Source organism: Hirundo rustica, chromosome 2 (genome assembly GCF_015227805.2).
Source record: "Hirundo rustica isolate bHirRus1 chromosome 2, bHirRus1.pri.v3, whole genome shotgun sequence".
NCBI classification, from domain to species: Eukaryota; Metazoa; Chordata; class Aves; order Passeriformes; family Hirundinidae; genus Hirundo; species Hirundo rustica.
In genome coordinates, this window is record NC_053451.1 from 79,196,341 (window position 1) to 79,209,300 (window position 12,960).

The window sequence follows — 12,960 nt, forward strand, 5'->3', positions numbered from 1 at the left end:
TGTGTCATGGTTGAAGGCTCTTCTCTTAGAAAGATCCATCTGGGGCAAATGTTGAACCTCCACAAAAGAGCAGAAGGGGCTGTATTAGCTAATTGCTTGTGCTATGCTGGTTCCTACATTGGTGCAATCAGTCCTGAGGGAGTTATGCCAGGTGGAGAGAGAAGGAGACAGATTTTACCACACAGGGCTGCAAAAGCTTCTAAGCAGGGCAGAAACTCATACAAAACCATTTTCTTGCCAGCTTCCGCCCTTTCCACTCCTCAGCAGGCATTCAGTGGCTCTTAATCTGTTTTCCTCCACTCATTAAAGACCTGTGTCCAAAGCGCAGAGGGAGAAGGACTCGGATGGCACATTGCTATTTCCCGCGGGGAGAAGTTTCACCAGGAGCCAGGAGCGGGATGGATCTGTGCGCCTCCGTGGCTTTTCCACCCAGAGGTAGCCCCTGGAGGAGGCAGCTGCTCCTGTCCCAGGGGACACAGGCCCTGCAGAGGATGGCACCTCTCTGGGCTCCTCCTCAGCTATTGTCAGCTCGAGGAGGTAAACGCAGGCTGCGTTGCTTTTGGAAGGGCCGTGCTGTGGCGGCACATTCCCGGTGCCGGCGATGCTTTGCCATGAGCACGGAGTGGGAAGACACCCGGCGCTGCAGACACCTGCCCACCGTCATTCCAAAACCTGCTCTGCACCAAGCAACCCACCAAGGCAACTACCCACCTCCAAAATCCCTGTTTAAAAAGCATTAACAAGCGCTCATGAGCCTCATTTCAATTTTCAAAGCAGGATCTAGCTAGAGAGGTAATGTTCTGACCAGATGGCTCTTTTTAAGCCTTACTGAGGGAATTCAGAAGCCTGTGCAGCCAAAATATTGTTTCAGTTAATTTAAGTAGCAGCAGTCTTGCTGCCTTTTCACTCCTCTCTGTGCTAGCCAGCTTTTTCAGGAACCTGGTGTGGCTCTCTGCAAAAATCTCTGTCAGTTGAAATAGAGAATCACAGTAAAAAATGGCTGTCCAATCCTATTCAGAAAATTAGTCTGAAATTAGAAAAAAACATAGAATACAAAAATATGGGCAATTCAATGCTTGTTGGCAAAATAAGCCTTACTATTATTGTTTTTCTCAACTCCATTGTATTTTACAGCTACCTTTCCCTTCGGCATCAAATGCCGTCTGTGTGCCCTGTAGTCATTTACTTTCAGATTGAATTTTCTAGTTTGTATTTAACAAATGTCTTCCACGGCTATAAACCTCAAGTTAATTCCAAATTACTAAATGAAGGACAACTGAGGATCCTTAAGTCTTAATATCAGTTACTTTTCACTTTTCCATGTAAGAACCATGAATCTCGCTAGGGAGAAAAAAATGCATGGTTGGATAGGCTGTTTGTCCAAGAAGCTGCTTTTGTGCTATAAAATAAAGATTTGCTTGGCAGCAGCAAGTGTGCTCTCTAGGATTCTTCCATTCCCAATACAGTATGAGACAGAGAATGAAAACCAGTGGAGAATATTCCTGATTTCTAGAACTTCCCTATGCTTCCTTAATTTTGTTCCTTCCCGCTCTAGACGAGCATGCAGGAAGGCAACCACCACGAGAAGGTAACTAAAGAAAATGCAAAGAGAGCAAGAAAAACCCCTCACATCTGCCTTTCATTCAGGGATCTTAAATAGGTTGTTTGCTCAGGCAGAGGGAGAGACTTTAGTGGCATTAGGAGTTTCTGGAGCTGGAGCAAGCAGCATCCCCAGGCCCTCCCCAGCTGAAAGGGCTATCCCTGGTGGTTCAGGCGGCTTGGGGCACTGTAAGATGGAAAACCAGCTTGTCTGACTCACACAGCAGGGCAAAACCCTTATATATGGGCTGGAAACAGTAATGCCAGGTGGAGAAGAAATGAAGGACCTTGTAGGTCCTTGTTCTTCATCTTTCCTGCCCCACTGTGGACTTGAAGGATCACAAAGTCCTTTCTACCTGTTGAGCTTTAGAAAGGGTTTCTTCTGTCAGAGTTCTTGCACTGCTGCTCAGGAGTTATTTGAGGCAAAAATCAATCTCTATTTCATGTGGTTGTTGCTCTTTCTTTCTTGACCTTTTGTGTCCTTCCATCTGCTCCTAGGAGGCAGAAGCCTATCTCAAACAAACAGGGCTGCTTGTGGCTTTACAAACTGATTTATCCTCTGAACTCACTGACTACTTCTACTCCAGTGGAAGATTACACTGGCAAAAAGAAACAAAAGGTAGTGATTTCTAATGTTTTCTACATATCAGCAAAAAGGCTACAGACACTTAATGGTGATGATACTTTGCAGAATTCCCTCCCGACGTACTCTTCAACAGATCGAGACCCACTGAGCATCTCCTCTTGCCAAACATATATCTCTGACAAGCCTTTTCAGGGATCATTTCTTTTCCCCAAAGATTTTGTGAACAAGTGTCTATCCACCCATAATGTCATTATAAAAAAATGGTGAATGTGAAAGGGTCCAGATGAGAGGCTGTGGAAATACATAGCCCAAAAAGCTGTGTCCATACCGCTCACTGCCTGTGAAGTCTTCAGTTTGTCATACGTGACTACGCTTGGGCATTCCTTACCTACTGCAAGGACACTTAAAGAAAGCCAGAGTTATGTGTGAGCCTGCTCTGGAGGCAGGACAAGCCTGAGCAGAGAAGAGAGAGAGGCATTATCTTGTCACAGTCTGGAACACACTCTCAGTTGACCCAGATTTCACTGAACACCTCCTAGCAGCTCACTAACCTTTGGAAGTTCATTATGAGAAGGTAGAATCATGACCCAGGTCTTTATGACAGCTCTTTGGCTACAATACTTGCAGAAGAAAAAAATTAATTAAACCTGCATTCAGCACCATCACAGCTGTTAGCTCTTGACTTCCCCAAAAATATGGTCTCAACCTTCTGTTTCAAGAGAAATCATTCCTTTTTACTCAGGATAATCACTCCTCCCCCAGGCACAGACCCAATGCCATTTGCTGTGACCAGGCTCCTCTTCTCCTTTGTTCATTACCTGTAAGCAAATCCAAGCCTTCTTTTTAAGCCCCAAAGCAAAGACTTCCAAATTTCCTCTGCAGGGAGTCACTTAGACAACGTGTGTTTTCATTAATCCCAGGGGAATTATCTTCCTGAATGCCATGCTTTTTAGGGGGAGCCTTTGCCATCCACCTGCTCCCTTCCCTCCTCAGAAGACCAAATCTGCTCTGCTTGTAGAACACAAAACTCTTATTTCCTTATAATAGCTAATATTGTGCAGGATTAGAGATAATGTTCTCAGACCCAAGCAGATTTTAGTGCATTTATTCCCTGTGGTTTTAGTGTCTCCAAAAAGTCATAACTAGACCTCTGGGTTTCAGAAGTGGGCAAGACACTGAACTTCCACATAAAGAACTAGTGTTTCTCAGGTAACTGTGGATCAAAGATTTCTTGCATCTGTGGGCTTGAGGCCGCTTGTCTGTATGGGTTAGGAGGTACACAAGTTTTGCCCTGGCCAGCTGGCATCACCCCTTCTGCACCATTTAGCCTGGCATCTGCCCACGAGTGCCAGCACAGGTCACCGGGGTTGGAAGGGGACTTACATAATTACTTATTTACACAATGGCTGTATTCACACACAGCCTCTGGCCCGTATTACCCGAGCAGTGTGGGAGTTCTGTTTGACTCACGACATCTCCTAATGATGAAGGGGGTGGAAGAGAAGGGTGGCTGGCTTGTTGGTCCCCTTATGCCCATTTTCCCCATGTCCTAGATGCATATCCCCTCCAAAGGCAGCCCAGTAGGACAAGGAGATAACCAGACTGCAACACACTCTGCATGGATTTGGTCTGCAAAGGAAGGTATTGCAAAACTGTGGAGAAAAATAATTGGGAAAAAAACCCCAAATATTTATCAGTGGGGCACTATTTCTAACTGTGTGACAGTAGAGTACTGTCTCAGGACCTCCCCTCCCTTGTGAGACTGTCATACAATCAGTAGTCCCCTAAGTAGTGGAAGAGGGGGTTTTGGCAATTCCATAAGCATTGGATAACCCCTATTTTAGACCCATACTTAATTCAAACTTCAGCAGCAGGTGATTTCTTGTCCATATTGCAGTTCCTGGAACGTGATCTTGTCTTGCTTTTCCCTTCTTTCCACTGACCTAACTACCCAGAGCGTCCCCCATGCCAAAGCCTCACCTACTCACCAGGATCCCCTAGCACCTTCAAGTCCACAATCTAAGTAGCCTGACTAGGTTCCCAGAGTAAGCTACTTTTGAAAAAGTCAGCTGTCTCTACACAGTAGCCTAGGACAGCCCATGTATGGACACACACTACAAATTAACCTAGCACTATTAGCTATGTTCTTTCATCTGATGCAAGACAGTTGGGTTTTTCTTAATGCTGTAGACAAGCCACGATCTTAATGTAACCTATATAAATATCTTAGAAAATTCTGGCATCCGTCATGTGGGAGTTAAAGTTGTTGGCTACATGTATGATGAGATCAAGGCATCCAATCAAAGGTTTATTAGCAAAGGCTGGACAATGATTGAGTGGACCACAGCAGTGGTTCCAAAAACAGAGCACAGAGTTCTTAAAACCGATCCTCATGCTTGGAGTCCCATGTGCCAACACACAGGAGCCAGTAGACTTTTTTGAATTTACAGGAGTTATTTGGTACTTCAAAATTTACGTATTTTCTGTGTCTTAGGAAAACCAATGCAGGTGATTAATAGATTACAGTGATCTAAGAACCGAGGGTATGCAGTAACCCTCTTAGTGAGCTCACTGCAGTCATCGGGATGAATGTGGTTAGAGGCACAGGTAACCACAGATGGAGGAAACGCTAGGAAAAAGCTGTGAGCATTCTCAGGTGCAGGAGTATAATTCTTCTGTATTGCCAGCCAAAGGGGACTCGCTCATCTGATCACTGTCCCACATGTCCCAGAACAATTATTGTTTGACTTTAATTAACTCAAGTACTTTAATACACAACTCGGAGATAATTGCATCACATTACTATGAGGTGCCGTAAATGTTCTGTATCATGATAGTTTTATCCTCCGTATTTCTCTCCTTAATCCAGTGGTACATAAAGAAATAAAAAATGGTGAGAGTTAAACCCCATGTAACATTGTGTATCATATAAAAATGTTTCGGTGCAGATGAAGTATAAAACTTTACGTTCCCTGTTCATATGGAAAAGCATAAGGGTACCTCACTTGCCATCCTATCCATCCCCTGTGCAAAGTCAACACAATTCCGTATATAACATGATTTCATTATACCAATGATAAACACTAGTGCCTGTACCATTTCTTCCCCTCTCCTGGTTCCACCATAAAATATTGATCCCCAGACAACACTGGAATCATGGACCCTGAATCCTGTCCATTTGACTTCTAGAAAGGTAAAATGCTTCTTACCACTAAAAAACAGTATTATTCTGGTTATGAAATGGTCTTACAGATTTACCAAGCTCTTAACTACACCCAAAAGTTTCACAAAGTAAATGTTCCTGAATACAGGAGGGACATGCCCAAAAAGAGGAGGTCTTTGTGTTCTACGAAACACTGCATTAATGTGTTCATCTTCTGCCATGGCAAATAACAGACCAACACTGACACTCTTTTTGTGGCTTGATACATGTAATTTCTTATAGGTAAAGGAAATCTTTAACGACGTGTATATATATATATATATACATAAAAAAAAACAAGAGCTATGTTCAAGATCTGTGGTAGCATGTAGCCAGGATTGTATTCTAAGTTGTTTAGAAAGAGAGCCCTCAATTTAACAAGTTCAACAATTACATGCTGAACTTTGCTAGGTCTGAGCTGTGCTGGAATGGCTGCATTTAAAAGGAAGTTCATATGCTACAAGCATAAAACCTGCCAGACTTGTGTGTTACAAAGTTTGGTTCTGCATCTCTTCAGTCTCTCCACAACCACCTGGAAATTTGTTGCATTTGTTATTCTTATTGCACAACTGATTTGCCCTCCTTTATCATGAGCCTGTATCTTCATGTCCTGACCTGTGAAAATTACGGTTCTCTGTCAGCTATGCCTTATGGCTTCTCTTGGCTGTACGCTGGATCCTTGCAGCACTTGGAGCTGACCATTCCTATTTTTCCAAGAATATAATTTGCCATTACCTTCTGAGGGAAAAAAACAAAACAAAACCACCACAACAAAAAAAACTATCGGCTGTCTATAATTTTAATTCACTTGCAGCTGTTTTCTGTATCTACTAAATCCTTTTTCCATCCTCACAACACTTTAGGATATACTGAAATTTGAAGTAGAGCTGATAAGACCTTACTCAGCCTGGCCTGAATCTTGCATAAATTGCTGTTCTTTTTTAAAATGTCACTACTATCCTAATAGAGCATTAAATGTCATAGTGAATAATATTTCATGCCAGAAGGAAAAACCTTGAGTCTTTCCTTGCTTGTCAATCAATTGGGAATGACTTTTAGATAGTCTGCATGATGACCCAAACAGGGAATGTTGCCCGTTCACTTTCTTCCTTGATTCCTCCTTGGTAGTCTGCCCCGAGAGAGCTGTAGAGCAATCAGGCTGAGGGAGCAAAGACATTTTGTATTTACAAACCCTTCTGCTGTGTTGTGCTGTCTTCACAGCTGTACAGCGTGGACCAGCCACAGTGCCCTTACAGCTCCCATACTGCAGAGTGGCGAGTGCCAAAGTCACCCCATTTCTCACAGAGCTTTGCCTTCAGGACATTCTCGGTGTGGCTGCGTGAAGGGTGGCGCTGGATAGACACAGCAGAAATCTCTGCTGCATCACTTTAAACAGGGGCAGAGCCTTTGGCCCACAAGTCTCCCCACTCCTCAGTAGGGCTGGACTTCCAGACTGCTGTCTGGTGAGTGCCACAATTGTCCTCCATTCCCCCATTTCTCATCCCAAGTGAGTTATTTGCATCCAGGTACTGTCACCCAGAGGCTGTGCCCATCTTCTGCCCCTCTGCCTCCTGGCTGGTCCTCCTCCCCAATTCTCCAGCAGCCTTTACCTGGAGGACCAGTCTCTTCCCAAGGCAGGTCGGACACATTTGATTAGCCTGATGGCAGGGTCCCTTCACAGGTTTCTGAAAAGGCTCCCTCTGAATGATTTGTATGGTTGCATGGTGAGCAAGAACCACAGCCACCAAAAGCGATGGATGCAAATCCCAGCCTTGCATTTCCCACCTGCCGTTGTTCCCCTTCATGCTGCAAGCTTCCTTAAGAGCAGGCCCTTGGTCCCATAGTTGAACTACTGAAAATCTAAGTACAGGCTGGAAGTGTGAGATTGTTGAGAAAATTAGCCAAAAAGAAAATTTAGATCTATGACTAAATTAATCCCCAGATTAATGCTATCAAAGCAAATGGTGTTTATAGAAAGTCTTGTTTTCTTTATATTCATGTGAGAGAAAATCAAAAGAATGCTAGAGGCAAATTTCATCTAGCAGAATTGGAAAAGAGAGCATGGGGACAAAGCTGTAATTACTGGTATTTCCTATCTGTTGAAACCTGTGGGTGGAAAGAGAGTCAGTGAATAGGGTATATTCAATGGCATTAAAATTGGTTTCTTTTTCTGGACTTTAGCTCAACACTGCAAATTAGCAGGGGGAAAATAAGCCTCAGAGTGAACAGGCAGAGAAGCCAACTTCATGTTACCCTTTGCTGTAAGGGAAAAAAAAGGCATTTTTTTCCTTCAAGAATTCAAATTCCTAGCAACCCGAAGTACAGCTGCACACTGACAAGCAGGGAACATACGGTATTTCTCACGTGGTTCAGTGTTTGTGTGTCCATATACACACCATTATCCTGTTTTCCTTTTAAACATACTACTTTAATGATGAGAGTACAAGCATGCTGTTTAATTAGCTCTTGCTTTATAAAAAAGACATTCTGACCCAGATTCATGATGGTACAGGTTAGGTACCTGCATGGGTATCTGGCTTTAGATCATTCTGTATCCAGTCAGTGGAAGGGCTGAGACCCTCCCCCCAGATATGATTTGGACCACCAGAGATCAGAATTGACATTGCTAGGCACCCATCTTTTTCTGCAAACCATTGCAGGTATTTGGGATAACTGTTCTCCTAAGTCAGCCTTTCACAGAACTAGGAAAGGTGATTTGAGACTTTGACATATTTCTACTTATGACTGTCATCCCATGTGCAAGTTTCTTCTGCAAGCAATAGCTGTTACTGAATTAGCTTTCCTCTTTACTTTGCTACTGACTTAGCTATTACTGAATGCCTACAGAAAAAAAAAAAGGACAAGTAAACCATGTTTTTCTTACAGTTAAAAAAAAAATGTACCTTGCAGTTTGAGATCACTGCACAGACCTGAATTATTCCAAGTAAGTCTTATGTCATAAAATGTTTACTTAGTTCCCTTTTTTTTCCCCCACAACAATTAATAAATTGAAGAGTTAGAGACTGCATTTTCTTTAAAGTTTTAAAAGTATAACTGAAAATTACAGGGATGTAGCTATAATTAGAAGTGGTACATTATTAATAGCAATAATAATAATAATATTGATGTTGGTTTTAAGGTACAGTAGGGTTGATTGTTTGCTCAGTAAACAAAAAAATTCAATTTGAAACTGCAACCCTTGAGTAACTGTCGGTCCCATTCTCCAAACGTACCTGAAATATTGCAAATTATAGTAGGAAAATCCACTTTGAATAAAATAATGGTCTTTACTATTATGTTCTCCATGGCTTTAATATAGCCTACTTTTACATGCAAGAATATTGATTTGTCTTAGATTACTGTTTAAGGTGGATTTTTGTCTTAAGTATTCCAGAGCATGATTTAGTATTTAATTAATACTGCTTCTGTTTAGCTAGATGTGCCACTAGAGCAACACATTTCCTAAATATTTTTCTAAATGCGTTATATTTTCACTTTACATTCTGGAGTCCTCTACTTAATAATCATCAAGCCTCAACTGAAAACCAGAAAAAGGTTTGCTCTCCTCTGCACGTCTCTCACTGCTCATGCACATGTGCTGCTATGGACCGTGCCCTGCTCACTGTCAAAGCCGAGGCCAGCCTGTGATCCCGTATCGATTGTGGCGGGACATTAAAGGGGTGTGCAGTGCTTCACAGAGCCGCCCTGTGCAGCGCTGGGGCCAGGCCCTCGGTTCTGAGTTCTTCAGGGAAGGGACTGCGCCTTTGTACTTGGATATTTGGGTATTTTGGGTTTGTTGTTTGGGGTTTTTTTAATGTGTCAAACTACTGTTAGAATTGCAAATAAGATAGATATAGATAGACATAGACATAGACATAGACATAGACATAGACATAGACATAGACATAGACATAGACATACACACACATATATATATATGTGGGTTTTTGTTTTGTTTTGTTTTGTTTTTTGGTTTTTGGGTTTTTTTTGTCTGTTGAACTTCAGCATGTCTTAATGCATTGTTTTATCTTCCAAATTCTACCTCAGAGACACATGGGGATTAAAGCATCTAAGGGAACAAGTCAGGTTTGGCGCTACTTGAAGCATGTTTAAAGCAGAATTTAAAGCACTATTTAACGTCTTCTGTTTAAGATTTAACTGTGCTTCATAGTTAATTGTTTTAAACTTGTCACCACGGTACCAACAAAAAATCCTTAGGAATACAAAGTGACTTTTGAAACCTATCCCGACTCTCAGATCGCCACCACTGAGGCACTCTGCATCCACCTGGGGAAATTCCCGATATGTGGTGCTCAGGTGGGCTTTACCTTGGCTCCAGAGGAGATTTGGGCAATATTATTGCACCACCCACTTGGTTATTTCAGCTTCCATCCCAGTCCCTGACTCTTGGCACAGGCCCAGCCTATCTTTAGCGCCGGAGACATAATGGAGAGGTGCAGCAGCAGCACAACCTCAGCAAACCCCCGAGCCAAGAAAAGTTCCCTCCACCCCCACAACCACCCATTACTGTTTACTGACAGGGATAACTCCTGGCTTTGCCCTCTGTCTGCAGGCAGTTTGCCGCTGGCCCTGTGGCACAGCCCTGGCTGGATGCTGGAGGTGGGGAACAGAGCTGCCCCCCCAAAGTGTGGTGTCTGCCAGCCCCTCTCCCCAGCTGGCACACACGGCCTCACTGCTCTTGGCCCTCAGTGTCTGCCAGCTAGAGAGGCTGGAACAGGCCAGCTGCACCCTGGGCTTCCCTTTGCTCTCTCTTTTTGCCTCCTCTTTGGAGAGCTTGTTGCCCTTCACATTTCTTTAAATGCACTTGCCCCATCTCGATTAGTTTGTCTCCTAAAACTTCTTCAGGATTCCTGTGGGCGATGATGTTTCTTGGCAGACAGATGTGTTTGTAAAGAACAGGATACGCCAACTACAATTTCCAAAGGTGTCTCAGGAAGTTCATATTCTCTCTTTTCCAGGGAGCATTTACTTTCCGCGGGAGCATGATCGACGTGCCATTACTGAAGCAGGCACAGAACATTGTTACACTTGCCACAGCCATCAAGAAAAAATGAGCTGGTAAATGAAGCTCTCGCCATGGGGCCCCAGTAGCTGTTTTAAAAGATGACTATAATACTTGGGGGTGGGGTGGGGGGAAGGTGGAAAATTAAAGACGTCAGGCTTAAACAGAAGTTCATTTCCATTTAGCAGATCTGTCATCGTTCGCTTGCCGAGATCGCTAATTACTAAAAGTATTCCCATCTCGAACCACTGCTCACTCCTGCATGGCCCAGGTTCTGCTCATAGCCTGCAATGAAGTCACATCACCAAATCTGTGACATCACAGTAATTACTACAAATGCGAGCTTACGACTTCACCGAAGGAGAAAAGCAAAACATAAGCCGTGAGCTCTGTTAAAAGAGCAGATGGAAACTAATTCAATTGTTTCTGTTTCTTTCTGTGCTGCTTCCCACTCTGATGCAGAGCTCCTGGCAGAAAGGAGAAAGCCTCGAGTAACTGCGCGCCGGTTGAAATAACTGCGATGAAAATCTTTACCCTTTGTGAGCTTTGCTTTCCCCCCACACCGCCCTTCTGTAGATGTGCAACAGCCATTAAAAATAATGCTCCAACAATGCGGGACTCTTGACTTTCTTCTCTTTTTTTTTTTTTAGGCAGTCGCTATTCAGAGAGTTTCCTCCTGGAAGCGTCCAGCCCGCGAAGGGTTGGACGGCAATAAACTTGTAGTTTTTGGAGACACAATGCAGCAGAACTTGCGCATATGGTCTCGAGTCAGATTTACATCACATTAGGGATACGGCTACAGATCATGTGGGCTGTGTGGTTAACGGGCTTAGTAAAGCTGTTTTGAAGAGGTTAACCCAGCTTGTAGTAAGGGTAAATAAACATAACAACCAGGCATTGTCCTCTATTCAGCATGTACTCTTATATGGAGGGCTAAAGGGTATTGAAGCTGCAGAGGATCAACTTGTGGTTGCCAGAGGACTCCAATGAAGTTTGAAACACCAACAATCAGAGATTTTGTTTCTGTTCCTCATTAAATCATGAGCTTTTGTGCTCAGACTATGAACGACCGTTCTTTAAGAAATTAACAGAATGGGAAGTTTTAAACTATGCACCAACCTTTTCATGACCTACACAGCAGCAATGCTGCTGCACTTAGACAAACACCGCGGGGAAGGCTGTTCTGTTTATTTAAAATCGTAAATAGAAAACAGTTGTTTTTTAGTTTCATTTCTCACCGCCTCCGTGGGCATTTCACGTATGGAGCCACGGTGCCTTATTCCTCCCTTCTCCTCGCTTAGTGTGCTTCCCCTCCGTCTCCGAGCAGCGATTTCACTTATTTCGGGTTATTTTTGGTTTAATTAAGGGCAGAGGAAAAGGGGGGGAGGAAGAACCCCGCCATCCGGCCCGCGTGGGAGCGGCGAGGAAAGGGAGCGCGGGGGCGGCGGGAGCGCCTCTCCGCGGCTCCCCCGGGAACGGCGGGGACGCGGCGGGGCCCGGCCCGGGGGCGCCGGAGGAGCGGGGCGCGGGGGGGCGGCCCCCGGGACAGCGGGGGCACGGCGGGGCCGGCGCCGGGCAGCGGCGGAGCCGCCCACCTCCGCCCTTCCCCGCCGGGGCGGCCCCGAGGGCGGCGGAGCCCCCGCAGCCCCTCGGCGGGGCCCGGGGATGAGCGGCGGGGGCCGACCCCCCTCTCTCGCCTCCGCCACCCGGGTCCCGTCCGAGGCGCTGCGCCGGGGGATCCCTTACAGCGCGGGGACCTCCGGGCTAATCTGATTAATTAAAGACTACCTGCTTATATTGCGGCTCCCCCTCATCCCCGCGCGTTTCAGGACACCCTCCGTTATTAATTCCAGGCTGGCTAAATTATGGGCAGCGCTATTAAAACATTATCAGGACTAATGAGAAACAATTACTTAGGAGACGAGCTGGGACGAGCCGTAGCGGGGCACGCGTGTCGCTCTCCCCGCAGATTGCGTTAATAAATCATCAGGTGCACGGCACGGCGGCGGCGAGGCCTGGCGCGGGGCGCGGAGAATAAGATATATGAGATAAGGGTTGTTTGGGGCTTTTTTTGTTGTTGTTGTGGGTTGGTAATTTTTTCCCTTTTTAATTTTTTTTTTCTTGCATAATTTTTGCATTAATCTCAATAGGACGCGCGTGGTGTAGATGGTTTTATTCCCTCAATACCGCGCAGGAAGAGGGAGCGGGAGGGGGGAGGAGTAGGATGAGGACGATTTTAATGTCCTCCTTGTTTTCCTGAACTCTTCATGGCCAGGCGTGACGAGCCCGCGGGAGCTGCGCGGGCGCGGAAGGCAGCGCGGGGGGCGGCGGGGCTGCGCCTCTCCCTCGGCAAACCGAAGGGACGGCAATACAGCAATACAGCAATAAACTCTCCTGAGGTGCTTACGCGCCCCCGCCCTCCCCCGCCGCTGACTGCTGAAGGAACTTCGTGACCCGTACGCGGAGAAATCGAATATGCAAATAAAATGCTGGATATATTCAGATTTTTTTTTCCTTAAATTTCCCTGACACACACCCCTCCAGCGGAAA

At 45.1% G+C, this 12,960-nt stretch overlaps 1 protein-coding gene across 3 annotated transcripts in view; it reads left to right on the forward strand.

Moving 5' to 3' along the window:
• The window catches only part of CLYBL (citramalyl-CoA lyase), a 172,257-nt gene extending 161,233 nt beyond the window's left edge, over positions 1-11,024 (forward strand). Inside the window, exons 8-9 of one of the 3 annotated variants that reach the window (XM_058419445.1) lie at positions 10,367-10,466; positions 10,596-11,024. In XM_058419445.1, coding sequence (XP_058275428.1) covers positions 10,367-10,462 — 96 coding nt within the window. In that variant the 3' untranslated portion in view covers positions 10,463-10,466; positions 10,596-11,024. The remainder of the gene's footprint in view (positions 1-10,366; positions 10,467-10,595) is intronic. The other 2 variants (XM_058419446.1, XM_040056475.2) reach the window with 2 other exon arrangements.
• The last annotated feature ends 1,936 nt before the right edge of the window (positions 11,025-12,960 follow it).